The sequence below is a fragment of the Neomonachus schauinslandi genome, chromosome 13 (genome assembly GCF_002201575.2).
Source record: "Neomonachus schauinslandi chromosome 13, ASM220157v2, whole genome shotgun sequence".
Lineage (NCBI taxonomy): Eukaryota > Metazoa > Chordata > Mammalia > Carnivora > Phocidae > Neomonachus > Neomonachus schauinslandi.
In genome coordinates, this window is record NC_058415.1 from 86,203,293 (window position 1) to 86,229,969 (window position 26,677).

Consider the following 26,677-nt stretch of genomic DNA (forward strand, 5'->3'; position numbering starts at 1 on the left):
AGGGGTCTGTCGTCTGGCGGGGACATCGCGGGCGACTTCGAGAAGGACCGTCCCCAACCGACCTCCCCGCGGCCGCCACTGTCCCGCGATCCAGGGACCCCGCGCGGGGCTGGGGTGGGAGGGGCCGTGCAGCCGGCCGCGGCACATTCGGGGACCGAGACCCGGCGAGAGGGTGACAGGCACAGCGAACAGAAGGTCCGTCTCAAGGTGTTGCTTCGATTTGACTCAGGACGGGGTGAGGAGGGCTGAGTTCAATTATGAAAAACGGCGCTCATCCTGAGCCTGAAATTGTCCTGCCCCGAGGACCCTTGAACGACGACTCGGTCCCTCATCCCGGCGCCCCTCTCCTTGGTCCCCACATGGAGTCACTGAGCCAAACAACCCGTGGGTACTCAGTAGCGATCCCTTTTCCTTTTTCTGTTACCTAAAGCTGTCCCTAAGGGTAACAACCCGGGGCAATCGGCTTCTTTTGCAGGAAGCGCCGATTGTGCGCGGGGCACGGCGCACGGTGGCGCTCGAGGCGCGCAGATTGGAGGCGGGCCCCGCGCGCTCGGCCGCGGAGGCCCGAGGGAGTCAACCAATCCCTGCAGTCGTGTGACAAGCGCTGCCCTAAGGCTCTGGACCCGCTCCGCTGCAGCCCCGGACGGCCGCACCGGTGCCTAATTCCGCCTGGATTTAGAGGCGCGAAAGTGGCTCCGCGTGGCCACAGCGCGAGGCAGGGGCCGGAGTCAGTAGGACGTCGCGCCCTTGGGTGGAAGGGCAGCCCGGACCGTGGGAGCTTTGAAGGCCTGGCCTTGGGCATAATTTATCCTGAAGGGCCAGGAGCGCTAGGGAAGGGTATGACAGCATCACATCCGCCGCCCGGATTAGAAGACTCACTTGGTGAGAACCAAGACGGAGCCAATGGGGAGGGAGAGAAGGGGCCGAGTCAAGATCGCTTAGGCTTCCTTCCAAGCACGCTGACACCCTGGTCTGGGTGCTAGCAGAAGTTGGAGAAGTTGACTCCGGGCTCCACAACCTTCTGGCTAGGCGACTCGAGCCCCCAGGGGAGTTCTCTCCGAGCCGGTTCTTCGTCTATAAAATGGGTGTTCCCTCCCAGGGTGGGTGTGAGGATAATATTACGTAATGCTTAGCGCTAGCACTTGGCACAGAGTGAGCTTAGCAAATTGATAAAGTAAAAACAAACAAACAAGAAAACTAAAAATAAGGCTCATGCTGGTGATTCTGTGTTGATTCATCTTTCTGAAAAGCAATCTGCAAATTCTTTATCAAGATTCTTGAGCGGGGGCGCGCCTGGGTGGTTCAGTTGGTTAAGCGCCTGCCTTCGGCTCAGGTCATGATCCTGCAGTCCCAGAATCGAGTCCCGCATCGGGCTCCCTGCTCGGCAGGGAGTCTGCTTCTCCCTCTGACCCTCCCCCCTCTCGTGCTCTCTCTCCTTCATTCTCTCTCTCTCTCAAATAAATAAAATCTTTTTTTAAAGGTTTATTTATTCGTTCGAGACACAGAGATACAGAGAGAGAGAATATGAGCAGGGGGAGAAGCAGAGGGAGGGGGAGAAGCAGGCTTCCCGCTGAGCAGGGAGCAGGATGCGGGGCTCGATCCCAGGACCCTGGGATCATGACCTGAGCCGAAGGCAGACTTTTAACCATCTGAGCCACTGAGGCGCCCCTCAAATAAATAAAATCTTTAAAAAAAAAAAAAAAAAAAGATTCTCGAGCGTGTTCTGCCCTTTGACCTGGTAACCCCTCTTGTAGGAAAGGTGCCCAAGAAAATAATCAGAAAGGAGAATTTTTAAAGCCAGCAGGTCATTCATGGAAACATTATTTATAATAGCTGCCTGGAAAGTAATCAACTTTAGGGGAACAGCTAAGTAAATCATGGTGCCTGCCTCTTAAGGAGTAGCACACAGCCATCAGAAATTATGCTTTTCAAAGGTTATGTAAACACCCACAGTATGATGTGAAGTGAACTCAGCAGGCCACAAAATTGCATACACAATTATGATCCTGGTTTTGGAAAAAATAAATATATGTGTGTAGTGGGTCGTGGGGGGTTTTCACTTTCTTTCCTTTTTTCTAATTTGCTGTAATTGGTTTGGATGACTTTATCATGGGGAGGGAATGGAACATTTTTTAGAATGTATATAACTTTGTGCTGACTCCTTGAAGACCAGACAAGACAATGGCTGGTAACTCATTGGGGACTCTGTTCAGGGCAAGACTCATGTTAATTGCTTTTAACCAATCCCTTGCTGGCAAAGTCCCACAATGGACTATGCTCAGAGGGAGAAGGGAGGCCCTGTCTCTTTGCATCTGAAATGAAGTCTGAGGCTGTAGCATCACCTGGAGGCCTCTTACTTGCCTCTAATTTGAGCTGCACTTTTATCACCAAATAAACTCTTATGCTCATATAGATCCAGTTCCAGACCTATTCTGCTCCAGGAATCTACCCGTCTCTTCCCCTGATGCTACCACAGAGCGTGATTATTACAGTTTGGAAATATATTTTAATGCCTGATAGCACAAGCCCCCAACATTATCATGCTTTACAAAAAAATTTCTTGCCAATTCCCAATTGTGTAAAAAATTTCTTTCCAGGTGAATTGTGGAATGATTTTGTTAAACCCCTCCCCCCACCCCCTGCCAAATCTCAAGTGCATATAATAATATATATCAGAGCTTCTTCCACTCTGATGTGCATAGGAATCTCCTGGGGCTCTTGGTTCTTGTTCAACGTAGGTTGTGATCCAGCAGGCCATGAGCAGAGCCTGAGATACTACATTTCTTTTTCTTTCTTTCTTCCTTTCTTTCTTTTAAAATTTTATCTATTTATTTGACAGAGAGAGAAAGCACAAGCAGGGGGAGCAGCAGAGGGAGAGGGAGAAGCAGGCTCCTTGCTGAGCAGGGAGCCCCACATGGGGCTCGATCCCAGGACCCTGGGATCATGACCTGAGCCGAAGGCAGCCGATTAACCGACTGAGCCCCCCAGGAGCCCCCCCCCTTTTTTTTTTAAGATTTTATTTCTTTATTTGACACAGAGAGAGAGCAGAAGCAGGGGGAGCTGTGGGTAGAGGGAGAGGAAGGAGCAGGACTCGATGCAGGGCTCGATGCGGGGCTCGATCCCAGGACTCTGGGATCATGACCTGACCCAAAGCTTAACCGACTGAGCCACCCAGGCGCCCCAAGAGATTCTACATTTCTGACAAACTCCAGGTCACGTCCAAGCTGCTGGTCTGGTACCAGACCTATATAGTATGATCCCATTTCTGTAAAAACAAAATGAAACAAAATGAATATATAGGGGACAAACCAGAGAACAAACACCATAAAAGCTATACATAGTGGTTATCTGTGGGTGGGAGGATGACCAGAAGCTTTGAAATATTGTGTAAAGTCTGACTTTTACAGTAAGTTTCACTACTGTAATTAGGAAAAACAACCCAGCTGTGATGGCGCCCCTCTGGGCAGACATCTGCAAACTGCACCCCCTCCCCAAATTAATGGCTCCACTTCAGGCTTCATCTCTGCCCTCTCTGGTTCTCAGAGCATAATAAAGGGCTGGCTCTAAGCAGCTTCTCGGGATGCACAATGTGTGTAGCTGATGGTCCACCTGCCTGGAGGGCTCAATCAGTTGGTTAGATCAAATTCCCCCGAGCACCAAGCCAGGGCCACGCCCCTCATAGGGATTCTAAATCTCTCATTATCCCCATTACCTAGATTAGAAAACTGAGGCTCAGAGACAGGAAGAGACCTGGATCACCCAGCTTGAACAAAGCCCAGGGCCTGCTCATTTTCCTCTGCCTGCCTGGAAAATCCCCTGCCCCCAGATGTCCATGTGGGTCACTCCCTTACTTCCTTCAGGTCTCTGTTCACTTTTTACCAGAGTCCTACTCTCACCACGCTAAACAAAGAGCAACACTACCCCTGCCCCAACCTTCCCCAGCTTTCTTGCTTTCCAAAGCACCCATCACCATCTGACAGAGTCATATTTATTGGCTTGTTGGTGCTTTGTTCCTCTTTTTCCACATACGGGTATAAGCCACACATGGGTAAGGACTTTGTCCATTTGCTCATTGCTTTATCTTTGGGGTCTGGCATAGGGCCTGGCTCAGGTAATATGCATTGAACTGGTGAGTGAATGGTGATCTCTGATTCCCAGGGCACGGTTCTCCCAGTAGTGCTCCCCCACCCCACCCCCCCATTCACATACAGGGTGACCCGCTGATGCCCAACAGCACAGGGTTGGCTGGCCTTTCTTTCCTAGCCTCCTTGTGGGCAGTCCAAATTAGGTTCCTCAGAATCAGAGGTGGATGGCTAGGCCTGGGGCCCACAGCCTCTCTATGTGAACGGGATACATAGGGTAGGGCTATAGGAGTCCTAGATTTGAATTCCGGTTTTACCACCACCCTGATGGGTTGGAGCAAAGACTGACACTCTCTAGGACAAGAAGTCCCAGCTCTTCCAAGAAGGCCTTCCAAGGGTCAGGGCCCTGGCACTTGCTATTCATTCAGTCTGGCCTGCTCTCCCCCCTGATCCGCCTGTGGCTGGCTCCTTCTCATCATCTAGGTCTCTTCTCAAATGTCACTTCCTCAGAGAACCACCCACCTCCTCCCAGGCTAAATGGGCCTTTTGCACCCACACAGGTATCTCTCTTCTAAACACACCCTGTTTACTTCTTCCATCACTGTTAGTGTAAACTATTTTCACAATTACCATTTCATTTACCTGTTTCTTCATTTACTGTCTGTCTCCACCACCCCAATGTAAGATCTGAGGGTAGAGACATTGTCGGTCTTGTTCACTGTTGTATCTCCACTGCTGCTTAAAACTAAGGGGCTGGCTTATAGTAGGTGCTCAATAAATATTTGTTGAATTAATGTTCTGTCTCCTTCTAGAAACAGGGAAACTGAGGCCCCAAGGCAGGAAGGGCATGCCGCCATGAATAAGTGTCAGAACCTAGAGTAGAAGGCAGTGAGGCGGAGTGGAACTCTAGGTCAGGAGACGTGACCTTGAAGGAGATCCATCTCTCTCCAAGCCTCAGTTTCCTCCTCTGTAAGATGGAGTGAGACAGCCATGACCACTATCCGAGAGGCCCGGTACTAGGGGTGAGACCTTGCCCATTTCCAGGAATGATAGCTGCAGTGCAGCGTCAGAGCCCCCCAGACACGGCTCAAGCGCCCCAAAAGCCGCAGATGGAGAAAACTACAATCTCCATGGTGCCGCAGGCGGCACCTGCGCACAGCGGCCAGCCCGCAGCGCCCTGAGCGCCCTCTGGCGGCATCCTGGCGCAGAGCTCCGCTCGGCTCACGGAGGGGCGGGGGGGTCCGCGGCGCAGGCAGTCGGAGCGCGCGGCTGCAGCGGCGGAGCAGGAGCCGGGAGCCGGAGCGGCGGCCGATCGCAGCCCGCGGGGCCCGCTGCAACCATGGGCAACCGCGGCATGGAGGATCTCATCCCGCTGGTCAACCGGCTGCAGGACGCCTTCTCCGCTATCGGCCAGAACGCGGACCTCGACCTGCCGCAGATCGCCGTGGTGGGCGGCCAGAGCGCCGGCAAGAGCTCGGTGCTCGAGAATTTCGTAGGCAGGTAGGAGCGGCGCGCCCCGGAGCGCGGACGGCCCCCAGCCCGGGTCCCCGGGCCTCCGCCCCCGGCCCCGACGGCGCCGCGACCTCGCAGCCCTTGGCGCTGCCCCCGCGGACGGCGCGCCCCCCGCCTGCAGCCAGACGGAGGGTGCCCCCCCACCAGAGCCCCTCAGGGGCGGCAGCGCCCCCCGCTTGTCCGCAAACGTCGTCAAGCCACCGGCCACGGTATCACGCCCCCCTCCTCCGCCACATCCTTTGGGGAAGACGGCGCTCTGCTAAGAGACCCTGGGGTGCCCCCCCTCCCCCACTATAGGCACCAAGGGGGCCTGCATTACTCAGCGCCTCCCTTCGGCTCCCGCATCCCTCGGAGCGGGCAGCACCCCAAGGGCAGTGCTCCCCAGCCCTAGGCTCCACGGAAGACAGCTCCCTCCCCCATGAGGATCCCTGGATCGTGGCTAGGGACCCCCTCCGCAGCTGTGTCCCTGGGAGAGGACACAGCCCCCGGACATCGAGGACCAGGCACAGCCTCCCCCCTCACACACACACCTCTGCAGCTCCCGCCGCCATCCGTGCGCAGCGCGGCGGCGGAGCCGGGGGGGGGGGGGGAGTTGGGGGTGCTGCAGGACCAGGAGGGGGGTGGCCGCGAGACCGTTTCCGATCCTCTTGCGAGCCGCCGGCACCTGGCTCCGCCGCCGCCCCTGGATGGGGGGCGCCTGCCACCGTCGCTCTCCCCCGGGCCTGGCAGAGGGATCGTAATGGAGGGAGAAGGCGGCGGAGGGCAGAGATGACTAAGACAGGGAAGCAGGATGGCGGGGAGGGGGGAGCCATTTGCACAGCCTAATCCCCCTCCTGCCTCTGATCCCACAGGGCGCTGGGAGGGCCAGGTGGCGGGGAGTGGGGGGCAACCGCAAAGACAAAAGGTCCTGGGTTTAGGGGGGCAGATGGGGTCGTGACCCCCCCTCCCCAGGATCCCCAGAGAAAAATGGAGTCCGGGATGGCTTTTTGGTGCTGAGAAGGAGGATGGTGCTCTCCCGGGAGGGGGATGGGGGCTGAGCAGACAGGGAGGAGGCAGCGACGCTGGCCTCCGGCTCAGGCATCTCCCTCCCTCACCTTCTTCAGAAACCCTAGCTTTCTCCCAGTGACCTTCCCCTCAAAGGAAGCAACTGGCCTGTGAGAGAGGGAAGCAGAGGCCCCTCCCTCCGAGGGGCAGCAGTTCCGAGGGGACATCCTGGGTCCAAGCCAGGTTCTGCTGTGAAGCCTCAAGAGAGTCATTTGCCCTCTCTGAGCCTGTTTCCCGACCTCTAATAAGGACAGTTGCACTGGATGGTTGTTCCTGCCCCTCAAATCACCTGGAAGCCCAGTGCCAAGCCTGGGGCTAAAGGGAAGGGTTCTGACTGGAGCAGTGTATCTGGGAGATGTTGGAAAGCCACCATGGGGGCGGCTGGGCCCATCTGGTCAGCAGCAGGGGAGGCCGTCTGTCTCTTGGGGATGGGCTCCCACAGAGCCCCCCTCCTGCTCACGCGACCCTCAGAGCTGCAGAGACAAACAGGCAAGAGATACAGATGGGCCCCTTCCCTGTGGCCCAGCAGTCAGGGTGAGGGGGTGGCGGGGACTCTGGACACAGCAAAGCCCAGAGGCCTTAGTGCTTTAAGAAACACCCACGGAAATGCAGCCCTTTACGGTGTACAAACCATATTCCTACCTTTCGTCCATAGAACATTTGCTGAACGCCAGCTTTTTCCAGGCTGTGTGCTCTGGGCATGAGGCGTGGGGCGGGGGGAAGGTGACCTCAGCCCCCCTCTGCTGAGCCCTTCTCATGTGCCCCACACCATTCTCCACAGGATGGCTCACAACAGCCCCATGAGGCAGGTACCATGATGCCCATCCTGCAGCTGAGGGAACAGACCCCAAGGTGAGATGCCTTGCCCAAAGTCCCCCAGCCAGGAAGGTCAGCATCTATTAGATTCCAAAGCCCAGGTTCCTAATCTCAGTCTTGAGAGCCTCTGAGAGCCAGGCCCTGAACTGGGCACAGGGACATGCAGGCGCGTGGGCCTCCATCTTCCCTATCTGTAGGATGGGACCACGGACAGGGCCGTGCGGGACTCCAGGGAGTTCATGGGTGTAAACACCCTTTTGTAAACATGTGGGAGGGAGCTGTTCGTGGTCAGTTAGGCTTGGGGACCCATGTGTGCCAGAGCCAACCTGGTCCCTGTCTTCCTGGAGGTCACTGTCCAGCCGAGGCAGGGGCCGGTAAGTAGGCAACACAGCAGGCCGGCGCGGCCACAGCTGACTTGGGCCCCTCTTAGCTTGTTGAGTGGAGCAGGATGTGGACTGTGCCCCCGGAGGCCCGGGTCCTCTCGCTGCCCCCAGCACCCCGGGGCCCTCTGACAGCGGCCTTGTAGGAGGATGCGCCGGGTGTCCAGGAGGAGGGCTTGGCCTGAGGTGGAGGAGTGGGTGGGAAAGCGTTATTTGATCCTCATGAAAGCTAGAGAGGAGGCCACAGCTGGGCCACCCAGAGGGAATTCAGTGGGGCCCCTAGCCAGCCCCGCCTGCTCCCTCATGGGCTCCTGACCTCTCCGTCTAGGGCTGGGTCCCCAGACCCGTGAGCATGGAAACAGCCGCTCCATCTCCCGGGGCTTCCCAGGAGCCAACCCCCCACGGAGAGGAAGTGGAAAAATACACCAGAGGGACTAGAGGCTGCCCCAGGCCAGCCTGGGCTTCTGGGCACCCCCAACGGCCCTGCTGTCGGCTCTGCAGTGGATGTGGCAAAGCAGCTGCCGGGACCCTGCTAGCACTTGTCTGGATCGATGCTCTTTCTTCATTCCCCTTTTACAGAAGGGAAAACTGAGGCTGTTTCATTCAGTCATTCAGACATTCGTGGAGTGTCCACAGTGTCACAGCGCTGGAGAGTCTAGGGTAGAAAAGACAAAAGCTTTGCATTCAGAGGGGAAACTCTGAAATAGTAAACACAGGAGCACGTATATGAAGAAGACAGAGAATGTGGTCAGTCCTGTGGAAGGGAAAAGGGAGGTCAGAAAGGGTTTCTAGGAGGGGGTAGCGTCTGAGATGAGAAGCCATGGGACTGAGAAGCATTCTAGGCCGAGGGAACAGTGAGTGCAAAGGCCCTGGGGCAGTTAACAAATTTGGCGTGTTCAAAGAACAGAAAGGAGCCACTGTGGCTGGTGTTTGGTGCGCAAGGGCAGCATGGCATCAGAGAGGTAGGCAGGGGTTGGATCTACAAGGCCCTGAGGCTCTGATGAAGAGTTGGGTTTATTTTCATTACTGCCAGAAGCTTTTAAGTAGTGGAGCGCCTTGAGCGGATTCCACCAAGTGTGTAACTTGGGGAGGGGGCGGGGGACAGGTGAGGAGGCTGATCTAGTGCGCAGGCGCTGATGGGGGCCTGGGCCAGGACTTTCCCAGCGGGGAGGGGGAGAGCGGTGGGGTTCAGGGTACATTTTGGAGGAAAGTCCCACATGACTTGCCGGTGGATGGGATCTGCAGGGTGAGGAAGGACTCAAGGATGACGTCAGTGTCTTTGATTCTGGGTGGGTGTTGGTGCCGTTACCGGAGGACAGGAGGAGCAGTTTTGGGGGGGCAGGGGTAGGACCAGGAGCTCGATTTTGAGCATGTTGAGTCTGAAGTGTAAGGTGGGCAGTGTGTGGTGATGCAAGCTGGAAGCTCAGGGGAAGGCGGGCTGGAAGTGTAAATTTGGAAGTCATCCATGGCGTAGAGGTGGGATTTAAACCCATGGGAGTAGATGAGATCATCTCGGGGTGAGTGTAGACAGAGGAGTGTGGGCAGGGCCCCAGGACACCCCAGCATTTTGGGAGCAGATGCCTGCTGCCCTGGGCCACCCGACTTTGTCTGTCCCCGGCTCCGCGCCCCCTCCCTGTGACACCTGTCCAGGACCAAGAGTGGGCTGTCCTGGGACAAGCTCTCAGGCTATGCTCCCCTGCCCTCGCTCTGGTGCCAGGTAGGCTAACAAATGGGTAGCGCCCACACTCCCTGCCCCCTTGGCCCCTGGGGAGGCTGAGGCCAGTGGGAACGCAGCAGAGGGGCTGAGGGCTCAGGCTCTGGAATCGGACCTGGGTTTGTAGCTCAACCCTGCCATTTATAAGCTGAGTGACCTTGGGCATGTTTCTTAAACCCTTCTCAGCTCCTAGTTTCTCATCTGTAAAATGGGGATAATAATAGCACGTCCCTCTTGGGACTGTGCTTAGTGTTGAGATAATGCCCACGAAACACTCGGGGTAAGGCCTCGCAGAGAGGATGTGCCAGGTCTGTTCCGCCTGGACAGAGGGGCAGCCTGGGAAGCAGCTGGGGTGCAGGTGGGGGCAGGGGGCCTGGTGAGTGGGCCTCTGCCCAGAGCCCAAGGGGTGGCCTGAGAGGCAAGGTTTTGGGTTTCCCTAGTGACTCTGCCTACCCCTGACCAGGCTCCCTGCCTCCTACCAGTCTCCTTGCACCTTCCTCCATGTTCTCATCCCAGCGTGGGCTTGGTGCCAGTCTCTGGCCTCTGAGAGCCCCTCTCTTGGTCATCCCTGGGCCCTCCGGTGGGGGACAGCCCACTCCCCATTACTAAGCTCTCATCTTCTGAATACTTTGGGATACATCTTAGTGGTTCCAATTCCCAGACTTAGAGACTGAGGCCAAAGAGGATTAGGGGATATTCTGAGACATCCTAGGTGGAAAATTACTGATTGGAGAGGGCAGAGGGGACTGACACTTGCTTCTATTGAAGGGAGGGGTGCTGTCAGGGGGGCAAGAGAAGGCCCCCTGAGGCGGTGGCCTTGAGGCTGGACCTGAACAAGAAACGGACCCGGTCAAGCAAAGGAGTGGACACACCCCGGGTGCAGGGTCCCATCTGAGCAAAGGCCCAAGAAGAGAAGGAGCCCAATGGGTTTGAGAACCCAGACAGAGGACAGTGTCGCCGAGGGAGGAGTGGAGACCCCAGTGAGACCAGGAGAGTCAGGAGGCACCTGTGGCCCCTCAGCAAACACCCACACCCAGAGAGCCGACTCCCTGTGCTCCAGCCTCCATGTGCTCAGAACACCTGCCGAGTGCTGAACACACACAACCAGACTCACCTGCTCAACCCAGGCCAGAGAACATCTTTTCCAAACCCCCGCCCCACCCACTGGCCCCAAGGAGTCGGGAATGAAAGGTGACTCTGGCAGACAGCATCTGATCCAGGCTCCAGTAGAATCGAGTTTCCCTGACCTTGGCTGGGGTCACAGGGTCAGAACCTCGGGGAGGGAGGGATGCCGGGGGTAGGGGGGGCGGCGTGGAGGAAGCCAGTCTAGGGCCCAGTGTTATCAGGTGTGGAACAAGAGCAGAAATGGAGGCCCACGTGCCAGATGTCTATATATTCCAGTTATAAATCAAGCTAAGGGACCTCCTGCCCTCCCACCTTGACCAACACACTTTCATAACAACCTGGCAGACTGGGTTTGAATTTAGAATTTCAGACTCCTCAGAGTTCCGTGATGGGGTGTAGCATTATGGGGACAGGTGGCCCCTCTCCCCAGGCTGCCCCTGTCTCTTCTTACTCCATCCTGCACCAGAAGGGGCCTCCCGGGCTCACAGGCCGACACCCCGCCGTCACATCTGAGCTCCATCTGAGGTGCCAGGAAGGATCCCCACCCACCCACCTTGGCAGGGCAGACCCTGGAGGAGGGCTTGAGACCAAGAGGGAATTCCAGAGCACTCAAGTGTGGCCTAGGAAGGGTGCATAGGCTCCAGCTGGGCACCGACCCTTGGCCCCTGGGGACCCCTTGCTCTAGAGATCCAAAGAGGGACCCCTAGAGCATGGGGCAGGGGTCCTGATTCCCCATGTCCAAGGGCAGTGCTGATTATTATTTTCTTGGAGCCAACAACCTGTTAGTTGGAGGAGCAGACTATCATCCCCTGTTTTCAGATGGGGAGATGGCTCAGAGAGGGTAGAGACCTGCCTGAGGTCCCACAGCAATGGAATTAGAGGCAGGACAGGCAGGACAGGAACGGGTACCAGTCCCCTGCCTTGTGTCCGTCCCTCTTCACCCCCCCTGCCCGCTTGTGCACAGATCACACCCCTCAGCTTCTCCTCTGCTCTCCTCGGTTGTCTCTCTGGATTCTGACCCCTCCCCGGACTGAAATCCAGCTAAGGAACAAGAGCTGTATGGGGTCGGCTAGAACTATTGCAGGCACCAGGAAAAAAGACTCTTGGCCTTGGAAGGTGGTCAAGGCAGTCTCCTAAATGGCATCTTCCCACTGCCCTGGCCAAAGGCTCCGGGACCAGCCTCCCCTCCTGGGTCATCCTCCCCGTGCGAGTCCAGCCCAGGCCCTGTGGATCCTGCCCCCGGTCCGCCCACCTCTTTGTACCTCAGTTGCCCCCTCCTTTGTCTTAGCCCCTGGGGTGGCCTTCTCTCGTGCCTCCATCCCGTCCTCCGCCTGACAGCACAGAAACTCTCTATGGCCTCCCAATCTGACCCTCTCTGCTTGAAGCCCTCTTTGGCCCCTGACCTCCAAACCGAGCCCCTCGCTCCTGAGTTGAGCCCCTGAGACCTGCCTGCCTTAGCCAGCCCCGCTTCTGCCTCTCCCTGCGGGTCCACCCTAGTATCTTGCAGGTCATGGAAAAAATGCCCCCTTCACTCTCCTGGCATATGCTGTCCTCATCTTCATCATGCCCTCGTCTTCCTCCTTCACTGGCTCATCCTCTGAGTTTCACATCAGCCAACACCACCTTCCAGGATGCCTTCTCTGACCACCCTCTCCCCCTATGACCTGCCCCTCAGTGTGTGGGGTAGGGCTCAGTTTTCTCCCAGGACGAGGGGCTACAGAGGAAGAGAGAGGCCATTGCCTTGGGCTCCTGGCAGCAGTTCCAACCACGGTTATATGAACATTTCACCTGTTTATTAGTGCCTCCCCTTTCATCACTCCAGCTCAGATGCATCTGATCTGAGCACAGGGAAATCAGGCCACCAGGCAGGATGCGGAGAAAATTCTCAGGAGGTGAATGCACACTCCCCTCTGACCTGAGTTCCAAATTTGAAGGAACACAATGCACACACAGGGCACCTAGCCCACGGGCGCTCCCGTGGCTCATGGCGCCACCAATGGACACCCTCCCTTAGAGCTTCCCACAGCCAGGATCGCAGGGCATCCCCTCAGCAGCCCTAAGGAGGGAGCTGCTGGCTTGTGTCCCATTTCACTAATGGGGAAACTGAGGTTCAGAGCAGGGATATAATTTAGTGGTGGAGCTGAGATTCTTTTGCATCGAGCTACTGGTAATAAGAAATAAGGATCCAGGTGTAGCTCTGTTGTCGAATTACTTGGGAAATGCCCTTGATGAGCTATTAGGCAAACATAGCTGCTACATAAGTGTGGACTGGAGCCCAGTGTGTGTATGTGGGCACGTGAGGGGTCTCTGGCCGTGTCTCTGATCACAGCAGCCTTACACAGCCACGCGAGGATCAATCAAGAGGATGCGGGGGGGGGGTAGGGGGCGCCTGGGTGGCTCAGTCGGTTAAGCATCTACCTTTGGCTCAGGTCGTGGTGCCGGGGTCCTGGGATCGAGCCCCGAGTCGGGCTCCCTGCTCAGTGGGGGAGTCTGCTTCTCCCTCTCCCTCTGCCTCTCCCCCTGCTTGTGCTCTCTCTCTCTCTCTCAAATAAGTAAAATCTTAAAAAAAGAGAGAGAGAGAGAGAGAGAGAGGATGCAGGGGGTGTGCCTAGCAGCCTCAGTCAGTATAACATGGGACTCTTGATCTTGGGGTCGTGAGTTCAAGCCCCACCTTGGGTAGAGAGAGTACTTAAAAATAAAATCTTAAAAAAAAAAGAGGATGCAGATTTCTTAAACAGCTTTATTGAGGTATAATTTACATGCCATAAAATTCACCTGTTTTTAGTGAACAACTCAATGATTTTTAGTGTATTTACAGAGTTGTGCAACCATCATCACAGTCTAATTTTAAAACACTTCCAGCACCCCAAAAAGAAACCTCGTGATGATGCAGATTTTCAAGCGCCCGGCAGAACCTCTGACCAACAGTTGGAGAGCCATCAGTGTTTGCCATGATTATTATTGTAAATGATAAAATGTTTACAATGGTGGTCCCCAGGGGCTGGGATGATGATTGTTTTTTGTTTTTTTTTTTAAGATTATTTATTTATTTATTTGACAGAGAAAGACACAGCGAGAGAGGGAACACAAGCAGGGGGAGTGGGAGAGGGAGAAGCGGCTTTCCGCCGAGCAGGGAGCCCGACGCGGGACTCGATCCCAGGACCCTGGGATCATGACCTGAACTGAAGGCAGACACTTAACGACTGAGCCACCCAGGTGCCCCTGATGATTGTTTTTTATTTTTAAACATTTTGTGTATTTTCTGAATATGTTTTCAAAGGGAGAACATATGATTTTTACAGGTAGGAGGCAAAAGAGAAATCTATTTCCATCTTGAAAATATAAAGTCATCAACACTTGCAAGGGAGGGAGGGAAAGAAGGAAGGAAGGAGGGAAGGATAAGGAGGAAGGAAAGATCATCGCTTTTCTTTAGTAGGGAAAATGGTTGCTGAGGAGAGAGTTTGCTGGGTGCTCTCCTACCCAGCCACCAACTTGCGCTATGACCTTCGGCAACACTCTTCCCTGTCTTGTGCCTCAGTTTCCAAACCTGTACAATGAGAGTGATTTTGGGAAAACTAGAGGAGCTTGTCTTCATTTTTTTTTCAAAGGTTTTATTTATTTATATGAGAGAGAGAGAGTGCGTGAGCACAGAGGGAGAGGGAAAAGCAGACTCCCCACCGAGCAGGGAGCCCGATGTGGGACTCCATCCCAGAACCCCGGGATCATGGCCTGAGCCAAAGACAGACACCTAACCGACTGAGCCACCCAGGTGCCCCCAGGAGCTCACCTTCAAATCATTCTTTTGGCCAGCAGGGCTGCCCCGAGTGCCAGCTAACTTCCCTGCTCCATGATGGGTACTGGGGCCACTGTGGTAAATGGGACCAGTCCAGTCCCTGCTCTCAGGACATCAGAGCATCAGGGGAAGCCAGGCCAGGACTGTCCTGAAATGTTCAAACCTCAGCTGGAAATTCATGGTCTGTGTGATGTGGGCATGCCTGGGCCCTCCTGGGGCAGTGGGAACAGAGAGGGACTTGTTGCCTGGAGGCCGCCTCACCTCCTCCCCACTGTATTTCTTGGCCCACCCCCTCCCTCGCCTCCACCCTAGCTCCGTGCTTCAGAAGGCACCTCAGAGCCGGCCTGCCTCCTTTGCCTTCCGCTTTCAGGAGCAAGATTTGGCTGGAAATATCCTGGCGCCCCCGCCCACTCTTCTGGCTGGCCCCCAGGAGACCCACCTTCCAACTCCCTCCCTGCTGCATCCCCCTGGGTGGGGGCCCAGCCTGTGTTCTCAGCTTGCCCAGCAAGTTATGTTATTTATAATCATAATAGCTACCATTTCTTCAGGCATCAAGGTATGTGAGCCTCACAGCAACCCATTTTACTGATGTGGAAACTGAGGCTCGGAGAGGTATGGTCACTTGTCCACAGCCACACAGCTCCTGAGTGGCAGCTCTGACATTCAACGCCAGGCCTGTCTGAGCTCAGAGCCCGGGAAACAGGAGACTTGGAAGGAAGGTGGCTGCTGGGTGCGCGCCAGACCGAGCCCGCTGCTCGTTGGTGTTTGCATTCAACAGGACCTGGGAAGCAGGGTCCCTGAGCTCTGGCCCCAGATCTCAGGTCCTAGAGTAGAGTAGGGGAGGGTCACTTTGGGCCTTTGGTGTACTTTCTCCAGACCCCTCTGGGTAGGACAGTGCTGATTCAGACACGGAGCCTGTGGCCCTTGGGGTTCCCGAGAGGTGTTTAAGGTGTTTACTTCATCCTCCCTGTGCTTCAGGTTTGAAGGTTCCTCTGCAGATGGCAAGGCAAGGCCTCCTCGGGAAACCACCATCTGTCCAGAAGGAATAGGGAGAACTGGCATGCCGCCGCGCACCCCTCCCACATGGCTCCCGGGGCTGGTGGGCCCAGCACACTTTTCTCTGTCGTCCCTCAGCCTAAGCAGGAGCTGGGTGGGAGGTGCGGGGTGGCACTGGCTGGAGGCCAGACCGGGCTGAACCCCCACTTTAACAGAGCGCCATGGGACAGTGTGTCCAGGTGGAAGGCAGGAGCTGTGGAGCTGTTCAGCCATGCTTGCTCCCTGGAGCGTTGCCTGAGCACCTACTATGGGCCAGGCCTGGGGTGAGCACGGGAATCCGGCAGGGAGCAAGGATCTCACAGTCCGGATGTGTGAACCAGCCAGTGCTCTTTGCTGCCTGCCCAGGCGTGGGACCCTGGTCCCCTCTCCGCCACCTCCCCCGTCACAGCTCCCTGCACCTCTCTGGGCCTCTGTCCCCTCCTCTAGACAATGATGGAGGAATGACATGGTCTCTGAAAGCTTCTCCTCCTCAGGGTCTATCATTTGCCCCTAACCTTTCGTGGTCAGAATCCCGAGATCCGAGTCAGTGCCTGGAGGAGGTGGGCAGAGCGTTCTGTGGGATCTCACATTCCTTGCTGAAATTTGGGAACTCTCCTAGAGAGGGGGCTGAGAGCAGGCGGCACCCTGGGCAGCCCCATGGAGCTGCTGAGTGCCTACTATGTACCAGGCCTGGGCTAAGCTCTTTGCATGAAAAGCCTCCACGGACCTTCTTGCAGCCCACAAGGATGGGCCCAGTTTCTATGATGCTGGTTTGCAGCTGAAGGTTTTGGGGCCCAGAGAGTGAGGCCCAGACTGCCGAATGGCCAAGGTGGGATTTGAACCCAGGGCCTCTGCCTGGCATTGGCTCCTAACGACTAAGCTTGAAAGGGAATATGAAAGTGACATGGGGTTCATGTTTAAAATCCAGATTCCCTCTCCCTCACCCCTGCCCCACTAGCTCCTAACCCAGCATATCTGAGGAACGTGCATTTTAACAAGCTGTGAGGGCCTCACTCTGAGAACCTGGGCTGGGACAGAGATGGGGCCTCTCCCCACCCAGACACCCCCATCCCCACCCTGGCCCCAAGAGATCCTGGTCTGAGGAGGGGCTCTACTCCCACACATAGCCCTGCCCCTCTAATCTCTGCTTCCCATAAGCTTCTTGTCCTTTAAGTAGCCCTGGGGAGGCAGTGACTTGGAGAAGCCTGGCCCAGACCCCTGACCACACCTCCAGCTGGGGCCTGGGCTCCCCGTACCCTCTATACAGCACCCCATTGGCCTCCAACCTGCAGGTCTGCTGGGGCCAAGTGGGTCCATCTGTGCAGTGGGGCTGGGGCTCTCAGGGAAGAGCTCCAGGGAAGGTCCATGTCTCTGTGTGGGGGGCTTTCTGTGGGGAGTCCCATCCTTCCCAGCTCCTCCTGTAGTTTCCATGGCAACTACTGTTGCCATGGTATTGCTGGGTGAGGAGCTGGTGGGGGAAAGGGTGGACCCCAGGCCCCCATGCCCACCCCAGCCTCCCTGAGAACAGATGTCCTATATACACAGCCCTGGGGGTTTCCAAATACTAGAGAGTCACCCCCCAAAGGAGTGAGTAAAGGATGGGAGAGGTAGAGACAGGAGCCGCCTCCCCCCCTCCCCACCGCCTCCTTAATCCCCTCCTTCTCTGCGCTGCCTGGTGCCTCTCCCTGGTGCCTCTCCGTTCCAGCACGTGTCACACTGCATTGCATTATGTTTACTTGTCTCTCTCTCCCACCACACTGTGAGCTCCTCCTCCGGGTAGGGAGCTGTCTGACTCATCATCTCGCATCCCCAGGGCCCAGCACAGGGCCTGGCACAGAGCAGCTGCTCCCAAATATGTCCTAGATGGAATTTAATTGAATTACATAAAAAGCCAAGTCTGGCTTTTTGGGTTGAAGGAGGAGCAGAATTTGACAGGAAACTTCCTAGCCTCTGGGGCCCAACAGGCCCTTGGGGTTGAATCTGAGCTCTGCCATTCCCATCCGGGTGACCTTGGACAGGTCACTTCACCCTGAGCCTCAGTTGCTTCATCTGTAAAATGGTCATTTCCATGTCAGAGCCCTGTTTTGAGGGCCAGGGGAGTCAGTCAGCATTTACTAAGTGCCTCTTATGTGCTAAGCCTTGGGCTAGACAGTGGGATCCAGTGGTGGACAGATAGATGCTGGCCCTGCCCTTCTGAAGCTCAGTCTTGCAAAAATGAAAAGTGCTTGCCTAGCACCTGGAAATGATGAATAAATGCAGGATTTGTCATCCTTCTCCTTCCCCATAGAACTAGCTGACTCCTCCCTATTTGCCTCTAATCTCCCCAGAGGAGGGGCAGGGCAGGAAGAGGTCTCCCCAGGGCCCCAGAGGAGGCCTTGAACCCAGGAGCTTGGGCCTACTCTGTTGTGCCTGGGACCCTCCCCGCTGGAAGGGGATGGGGGTGGTGCAGGAAGCTGCATGGTCCAGGTCAGGCTCTGGGCTGGGAGTAGGAGACCTGGGTTCTTCTCGGGCTCAGTCCAAATCCTGTAGGAGCTTGAATGTCTTTTCCCCTTCTTGGGCCTCCATGTGCCTCTCCATGAATGAGGTGGCCAGCTGGATCCCTCTGGTCCCTCAGGCTGTAACCTGCTCCCCGCTTTCCTGCGTCCTGGGGATCCCATGACTGCAGTTCTGACAGCCTGGCCCCTGAAGAGACCTCCGCCCTCATGCTTGTGCTGGCCTGGGTGGGGCCGAGGGTGGGGGTGGATATGAGAAGAGCTGACAGGACAGAGAATAAGCACCCACAAGAGCTAGCCAAAAAGACAGCTGAGGTTGACATTGGCACAAGAAGATATCTGGGGTACAGACATCAGGTCTGGGGCAGTGACTCGGGGACCCCTCAGGTCCCATCCTTCAAAGACTGGGTCTGCAAGGGACTGAAGCGCATGGAGCTCTCACAGGAGAGTCAAACAGATCTGTGTCCAGAGTCTGCTCTGCTGGATACGGACCGCGCAGCCTGAACACCTCTGAGCCTCAGTCTCCTCATCCGCAAAATGGGGACAGTAACAGCACCTACTTCACAAGGCTATTGTGTGGAGTCCATGAGGTATTGCCTACAAAGAGCCTGGCGTGCAGTAGCCACTGAAGAAGCATGAATTTTTTCCCTTGCCTCCTCCTTCCCCCCACCCCTCCTCATCCTCAACCCCAGCCAGATGGGGCCCCCTGGGAAGGGGAAGTGAGATGCTGCCCTTCCCCCACAGCGGAAGGGAGGGGAGAAGGTGCAGCTCTGTTTCCTTGAGATCCACTTTGTGGCCACTGGACGCTTGGGCACCCCGTGCCACAGTTGAATGGCAGTGACTGGGTTGGCACATGGACTTCTTTTTGGCCCAGAACCAACACAGGGCATCCCTGAGAGAGATCTGGGGGTTATTGGTCTTGTCTGTTGGCAACTCACATGCATAAATCTGTGACTCAGGGTACTTGGGGGAGGTCCTTTCCACCTTTCTCAGCTGCCATCTCCCCTCAGTGACACGAAACCCTGAGGCTAAGGTGTGGTGGGCACTTTGGGAGAGCACTGGGGCTCCCCATGGCAGGACAGGTGCCCCCAGGGCAGAGGGAGCCTATTCAGGCCTTGACCCTCCTCTCACTCCCAACTCATTGCAGGGACTTCTTGCCCCGAGGGTCAGGCATCGTCACCCGACGCCCCCTGGTCCTGCAGCTGGTCAATGCCACCACAGGTACGTGCTCTCATCCACCAGCAGCCCCGTCCCCCCGCCCCCCGGCCTCCCCAGCCTCCCCACTCTATCCGCAAGGAGAGGTCCGGCCTAGCCGCTGAACTTGCTTGCTATGTGACTTTGGCCCTGGATTCCCCGTCTGGACAGTAGAGATAAAAATGCATAACGGGGACATGGCGTTGTTGTGGGGAGGGAGGAAAGAGAAGGCAGTGTTTGGGGGTGTTTGGGGTCTATTCCCAGTGGAAGATGGAACCCAGGTGGGTTCCAGGTTAAGATGCTTACCCCTCCACCGTTCCCCCCCAACTCCACCCCATTCTGGGGCAGAATATGCCGAATTCCTGCACTGCAAGGGGAAGAAATTCACCGACTTCGAGGAGGTGCGCCTGGAGATCGAGGCTGAGACAGACCGGATCACAGGCACTAACAAGGGCATCTCGCCGGTACCCATCAACCTCCGCGTCTACTCGCCGCACGGTGAGGAGACGTGGCCCCGCCCCGGGCCTCCTAGCCCCCTTGCTTAGCTCCGCCTCCACAGCGACCCTCTCCTCTGCCCATCCTACCCCCAAGCTCCATCCTGCCAGGACTCTGCCCACCTCTGGCCACGCCCCTAACGGGCCCCCGCTTTAGCCCCTCCTTTCCCTAATCCGTTCACCTGCCTCCAGCTCCCAAGCGGATCCTAACGGCCCGTTCCTTAATCCGCCCGCCCACGGCCACGCCCCTTGCCTTGAGCCCGCCCTCTCGCCACCCTGTCCAGTGCTGAACCTGACACTGGTGGACCTGCCCGGAATGACCAAGGTCCCGGTGGGGGACCAACCTCCTGACATCGAGTTCCAGATCCGGGACATGCTTATGCAGTTCGTCACCAAAGAGAACTGCCTCATCCTGGCTGTGTCCCCGGCCAACTCCGACCTGGCCAACTCTGATGCTCTCAAGGTTGCCAAGGAGGTGGACCCCCAGGGTAGGTTCCTAAGTGCAGCAGAAGTGCAAGGCCCTGGGGCTCTTCTTTCAGTGCCAGGAGGAGCCACTCTGTGAAGAATAAAGGGAGCAAGGCCGTGGGTGAAGGAGGGTGTGGGGAGGGAGATGGGCAGAGCAGGTGGCAGTGGGAGTGCTGGTGGTCTTGGTGTGAGGGTGAGTACAGATGCAGACGACCCTCTCCTGCTGGCCCCCCAGGCCAGCGCACCATCGGGGTCATCACCAAGCTGGATCTGATGGACGAGGGCACAGATGCCCGTGACGTGCTGGAGAACAAGCTTCTCCCCTTGCGCAGAGGTAGGCAGCCTCCTCCCCTGACACGCTCCGCTGCCCCTCTCCTTCACCCCACCCCGAAGTCAGGGCTGCTTGCCCCTGACTTCACCCCCTTCCACAGGCTACATAGGGGTGGTGAACCGGAGCCAGAAGGATATCGATGGCAAGAAGGACATCACGACCGCCTTGGCCGCTGAACGCAAGTTCTTCCTCTCCCACCCGTCCTACCGTCACTTGGCCGACCGCATGGGCACACCCTACCTGCAGAAGGTCCTCAACCAGGTAGGAGCTCAGGCCTGGGGAAAGCAGCATGAGGACAGAATCATTTAAATACGTTTTGTGAGGGTGGCCCACAGAGGCGTCCTCATTGTGTGTGTGATGATGGAAGGGAGGCAGCGGGGAAGGCAGTGTGGTGTAGGGGCAGAAATGGGGACTCTGGACACCACAGGCCTGACGCTCCAGCTCTCTGAACCTCTGTTTTTGCATCTGTAAAATGGTGATGTTGGTGATAAAACAAGATCATTGTGCAGCTTCAGGGAGATACTGTGTATGGGGACCTAGTCAAAGCGAGCCCCCGAACTTGAGAATCACCCTACCAGAGGCCTAAATGCAGAGGGGACAAGGGGGCAGCCCTCCAGACATCCCCGCCCCAGACACATTTCATCTGGCCCTCATGGTGTCTAAAATTCAGCTAATTTCAGATAAAAATCTAGACTCTCTGTTTCTATTGAAAATTACGTGGGGTGCCTGGCTGGCTCCGTGGGTAGAACATGTACTCTTTTTTTTTTTTTTTTTTAAGATTTTATTTATTTGACAGAGACACAGCGAGAGAGGAAACACAAGCAGGGAGACCTGAGCAGGAGAGGGAAAAGCAGGCTTCCCACTGAGCAGGGAGCCCGATGCGGGGCTCAATCCCAGGACCCTGGGATCATGACCTGAGCTGAAGGCAGACGCTTAAAGACTGAGCCACCCAGGCGCCCCAAGCATGTACTCTTGATCTCAGGGTTGTAAGTTTGAGCCCCACAGTGGGCGTAGAGATTACGTAAAAATAAAATCGAAGGAAGGAAGGAAGGAAGGAAGGGAGGGAAAATTGCATTATTCATCCATGAATTCAGCTCATACACCTACTGTGTGCCAGGCCCCGGCCTCAGCAGCTTTGCTTCTCGTGGGCAGGGCAGTGGTGGGCAGGATCATGGCTGCCTTCTACCTCTTTCAACCTCACCACATCCACAGGTCCCCTGGCATCCTGGCCCCTGCTTGGCCCTCTGGGCATCTGCGTTTGTGACCATGGCCTTAACCCCTGTCTCATTCTGCGCTCCCCCCACCCCCAGCAACTGACCAACCACATCCGGGACACACTGCCGGGCCTTCGGAACAAGCTGCAGAGCCAGCTTCTGTCCATAGAGAAGGAGGTGGAGGAGTACAAGAACTTCCGGCCTGATGACCCAGCCCGCAAGACCAAGGCCCTGCTGCAGTGAGACCCCCCCCCCCGCAGCTCCTGACGCTCCAACACCCAGCAGCTCCTCAGCACAGGGCTCACCCAGGGCTCCCTGCACGAGGCAGCTGCAGCCCCCTCATGCCTTCCCACTATCTCTACCCCCCAGGATGGTCCAGCAGTTTGCCGTGGACTTTGAGAAGCGCATTGAGGGCTCAGGGGACCAGATCGACACCTATGAACTGTCAGGGGGAGCCCGCATCAACCGAATCTTCCATGAGCGCTTCCCCTTTGAGCTAGTCAAGGTAGGGCAGTCTACCAAGGGGCGGGGGTGGGGGGGTGGCTTAGGACTACCCACCCTCCCCCCCAGGACTTTCACACATACCTTTGCTGACCTGGGGCCCAACCCTGGGAGTGGGGCATCTGTCTTGGCGTTCCAGGAGCAGGAAGGCCCTGACCAGCTGTCTCTTGCTCTCCTACACAGATGGAATTTGATGAGAAGGAGCTCCGAAGGGAGATCAGCTACGCCATCAAGAATATCCATGGCATTAGGCATGTATTGGGACCGGGGAAGGGGGCTGAGCCCTGGAAGGCAGAGGGTCTGGTACCAAGGCACAGGGAGTGATGAAGTGAGCTGCCCTCAGGAAGGACAAAGGGCCTTCGTCCCCAGTCCCCTCCACCCTTTCTGGCTCCCAGCTCAAATCGGCTTGAGCTGGGGGAGATGGACTGGAGGCCTGGGCCACCCCCTCCCTGCAACCTGCTGTCTTCCCTTGCTGTCCCTGGAAGCAGGGCCTGGAGGCTGGACCAGCTGGGCAGAGCCCAGGACATAGGTAGCTGGGGAAGCATCCTCTGGGCTTGGGCCCCCTGCCCATCCTCAGGATGGGACAGCCTCCCCAAGTCCTATCCAGGTAGCTGCACAAAGCTGCCAAACCACTGGGAAGGGCCTGGGATGGAGCATCTAGGTATTGGTCTGTGTCCTTTTAGGATGGGACAGGGCCTCTCAACCCTCCAGACCCTCCCATAGTCTCATTAGCCCCAAGTGGGTCCCATTCCACATCACTTCCCTCCTTCTAGCCAACCCCATGGCCTTTGGAACAGGAAGGGGGACTGGAAAAAAAGATGGTTCCTTAAAAGCTGAGCCCCCTTCAGGGACCCAGATCCACACTGTTCATTCAACAAGAAAATTTAAAGCACCTGCTATGTGCCAGGCAGTGAATGAGACCAAAATGTCCCTGCGTTTATACAGGTTCAATTCCAAGGTTTGGCATGGAAATTACAGACTGATAACTGCATTGGCCATGACACAGGAAAAAAAAAACAAAAACAAAACTCTTCTGGTCTTAAAATAAAATGTTTTATTCCCAGAAAGGCTCTTAAAAAGAACCCAGTTTGGCAGTTTTCATACTATGTCTGGCCATAGCACCTTTTGTATGAACAGAATCTTCAGAGGAAGCAGGACATACACGACAATTACAAGCAGACCTTGTCTTGCCTGAAAGAGCGTCAATGGAAAGTCCTTCATTAGAATCCCTCCTGCCCGTTTTACAGATGAGGACACTGACGCCCAGAGAGGGGGAGTGGGAGGACCCCAAGGGCAGAGTTCAGGGGGTCGGGCAGGGCCCTGGCCTGACACTCCTGGCAGGAGCTGGCCTATGACACTGTGCCCTTCTCCCGCTCCGGGCGTTCAGAACGGGGCTCTTTACCCCAGACATGGCCTTTGAGACCATTGTGAAAAAGCAGGTGAAGAAGATCCGAGAACCGTGTCTCAAGTGTGTGGACATGGTTATCTCGGAGCTAATCAGCACGGTTAGACAGTGCGCCAAGAAGGTAACCCGGTGGCCCGGGCCAGCCCCCCCCACCTCTGCCTCCATCCTGCACTGCTGCCAGGCGATCCTTTCCCCACGCCCCCCACCGCCTCCTCGGTAGCATGTACAGACCTCAGCGGGGTGGGAAGGCAGGCCACCACAGACTAAGACGGGGGGTCTCTCTGAGGGGGCCTTACCCACCCCCTGGCCCCCAGGCGCAGGGATTAGACATTGATAAGACCGGTGTGATGGTGGCTATTCATCCTGAGAGCCCACCAAGAGCTCCCCCAGCTCAGGGAGAATAGGCCTGGAGGGACCCTGAGCCCCCTCCCAGCTTTGGGGGTCCCCTTTGGGGGCTCCAGGGAAGGGTCACGGGGACACCTTGGCCCTGCAGACAGGTGAGATACAGGGCCTTCTTGGATGCTGCTCTGGGGGTCTGGATGGCTAGAGGGGTACAAAGGACCCAGGGCTAGCAGGTACCCTGACTCCCCACTGTCTTTCATTCTCACCCCAATCTCACTCAGGACTCTCACTCAGGACCCTGCCCTTCCCTTCCATCCACATCCAATCTTCCAGGGACAGAGTCCTCTTCCATCTGTTACGTCATCTGAGCTTCACAGAACCTCCCAAGGAGGGCAGGGCAGGGAGGAGGGCACCCATGTCACAGCAGGAAAACTGAGGCTTAGGAGATCAAGCGGCTTGTCCAAGGTCATATAAGCTAGCAGGTGGCAGAGCTGCTACTCGAAGCCAAGGCTTTGGGCTCCAAATCCGGTACTTGTTTGATTCCACCCCCAGCCTCCCTTCCTTGCCTCTCCCCACTGCTGCCCTGGCCCCTCTCTACCACCACTTCCACTCTTTCTGTCTTTCCTCTTCTCTCTTTCTGTCTTTCCCAGCTGAATTCCTCCAGACCCTTTTGGAGGAGAGGCAAAGGATGCCCCTTGAGGAGAAAGGGAAGGGCAGGAGTAGAACCAGGAGCTGGAGAGTGGAGGTCAGGCAGCTACACTGCAACTCCAGGAGGCATCATCTGCACCATGGTCTATGCAAATGGAGCCCCCTGGAGTTGGGCAGTGCACAGCCTGGGCAGCTGGATGCAGCAACCCTGGTGGAGGTAGGGAATCGTGCCAGGCTTTGGAGTCAGGATGCAGTGAATGCAGGAGGTGTTGGCAAACCTTGAATTGAACAGAATGGGTGGGTGGAGTCCTGGCCTGGGTCAGCCCCTTAGGAGGACCCAAAGGCTGTGACAAGATAGCATTGGAAAAGACAGAGAGGGCCGGCTCGGTATAGCTGAGGAGTGGGGAGGCCAAGCCCTGGGCAGAGGATCTGAATTCAGTAAGGGGCCTTGTACAGAGCAGAGGCTTGGTCCCTCAGAAGCCCCCCACCCCATACCCCACAGAGCCCTGGGGGATACTTGGCAGCACCTGGGAGGTGCCGACCCCGGGTGGCGGTAGGGAGGGCCGGTCCCACACTCACATTGTCTTCTGTTCTCTTCTCTTTCTCTGTGTCGGTGTCTCTCTCTCTTCCCCATGCCTGTGCCATCCTCCACTCCTGAATCCTGGCTCTGCTTGGCTTTCACTGCCCTCCTTTTCCCCACCTGCCCACGGCTGTTCCTCCTCCCGTCCCCTCCTCCTCCCCGGGTGCAGGACGGGCCTCTTCACACCTGACCTCGCTTTTGAAGCCACAGTGAAAAAGCAGGTGCAGAAGCTCAAAGAGCCCAGTATCAAGTGTGTGGATATGGTAGTCAGTGAGCTCACGGCCACCATCAGAAAGTGTAGCGAAAAGGTATGACAGCCGCTAGGGCGGGGCTGGGCCTGGCCGTCCCTTCCTCATGGCCATGGACTCCCGTGGGCAGAACCATCTGCTGAGCAGGCCTGACAGCCTCTCGGCCACCCACGTGGAACCAGACGCCTGTGCTGGCCGGGTGATTCTGGGCCCTTAGGTTTCGTGTCAGCTTATAACCCTGGGCCTGCTTACACTTCTGATCCTTTTAGGCCCCCATCTCTGCTAGAAGACTTTGCTTCAACCCAAGCATCCTCAGCGGCCCCTTTTTACCAACAAGAATTACAATGGTGACGATGAGAAGGGGATGACTGATACTGTGGAGCACTTATCATATGCCATGCACTGAGCTAAGTGCTCATCTTTGTTAACTGACTTAAGCCTCCCAACGACCCTAAGAAGTGGGTCGTGTTATCCCCATTTTACAAATGAATAAACCGAGTCTCAGAAAAGAAGAGCAGAGTGGGATTCAGATTCAGGGAAGCTGAAGAAATAGATCTGGGATCCAGGCCTCCTGGGGTGGGGGAAGCTATCCCAGTTCCTCAAAACCAATTTGCCTAAAAGCATATTGGATTACTTACTTTATGGTAATCCGTATGCGTTCGACAGGGTCAGCCTCTTTTGGGTCTGTGACCTGTTAAATGCCTTCTTCCTATTTGTCTACTTTTGGGCATTCTGAGGATTTTTAGCCAGATCTTCTGAAGGCAGTTCTTTCCAGGGGAGTTCATGAGAATCAGGTGCCTGGGGGAGCCTTTCCAGGATTCAAATGCCCCTGCCCCGCAAGCTGAATCAGAATCTCAGGGAGAGCCCAGCCTTGCCTGTACTTGAAAAAGTTCCCTATGCTGGGTGGTGGGGGCACTTCTGCCTCAACTTCATGTTGCAAATAAGTTTCACGGGTTTCATGGCTCGTGCATAATTAGTCACTTGCGCCCCTTTCCTTATCCTGGCTCACTTTGCCCACTTTTGTGCCTAATGTGGACAGTAAGCAAATTAGCATCCACTCCAGGCCAGTTCCAAGTGGGATAAAATCTGGGCTGGACTCCCCATTGCATAGTATTTACCATGACATCTGAGTCACGGTCCCACTGCACCGTGAATACTCAGCAACACAATCTTACTTTTGTTAAACTTTAAAAAACACCGAGTTTATCTTAAGCTGCCTCAAATCTCTTTACAAAAGAAGACAAGATATAACTAAATTTTTT

The 26,677-nt window shown here is 56.2% G+C and overlaps 1 protein-coding gene across 1 annotated transcript in view; it reads left to right on the top strand.

The window, feature by feature from the left end:
* Window positions 1-5,322: 5,322 nt before the first annotated feature.
* The window catches only part of DNM1 (dynamin 1), a 43,632-nt gene continuing 22,277 nt past the window's right edge, over window positions 5,323-26,677 (top strand). The window contains 10 exon segments of the mRNA XM_021691695.2: window positions 5,323-5,582; window positions 19,141-19,214; window positions 19,536-19,685; window positions 19,966-20,169; window positions 20,382-20,480; window positions 20,578-20,738; window positions 21,788-21,930; window positions 22,061-22,196; window positions 22,376-22,443; window positions 23,580-23,718. Of these exon segments, the coding sequence (XP_021547370.1) occupies window positions 5,422-5,582; window positions 19,141-19,214; window positions 19,536-19,685; window positions 19,966-20,169; window positions 20,382-20,480; window positions 20,578-20,738; window positions 21,788-21,930; window positions 22,061-22,196; window positions 22,376-22,443; window positions 23,580-23,718 (1,335 nt within the window). The 5' untranslated portion in view covers window positions 5,323-5,421.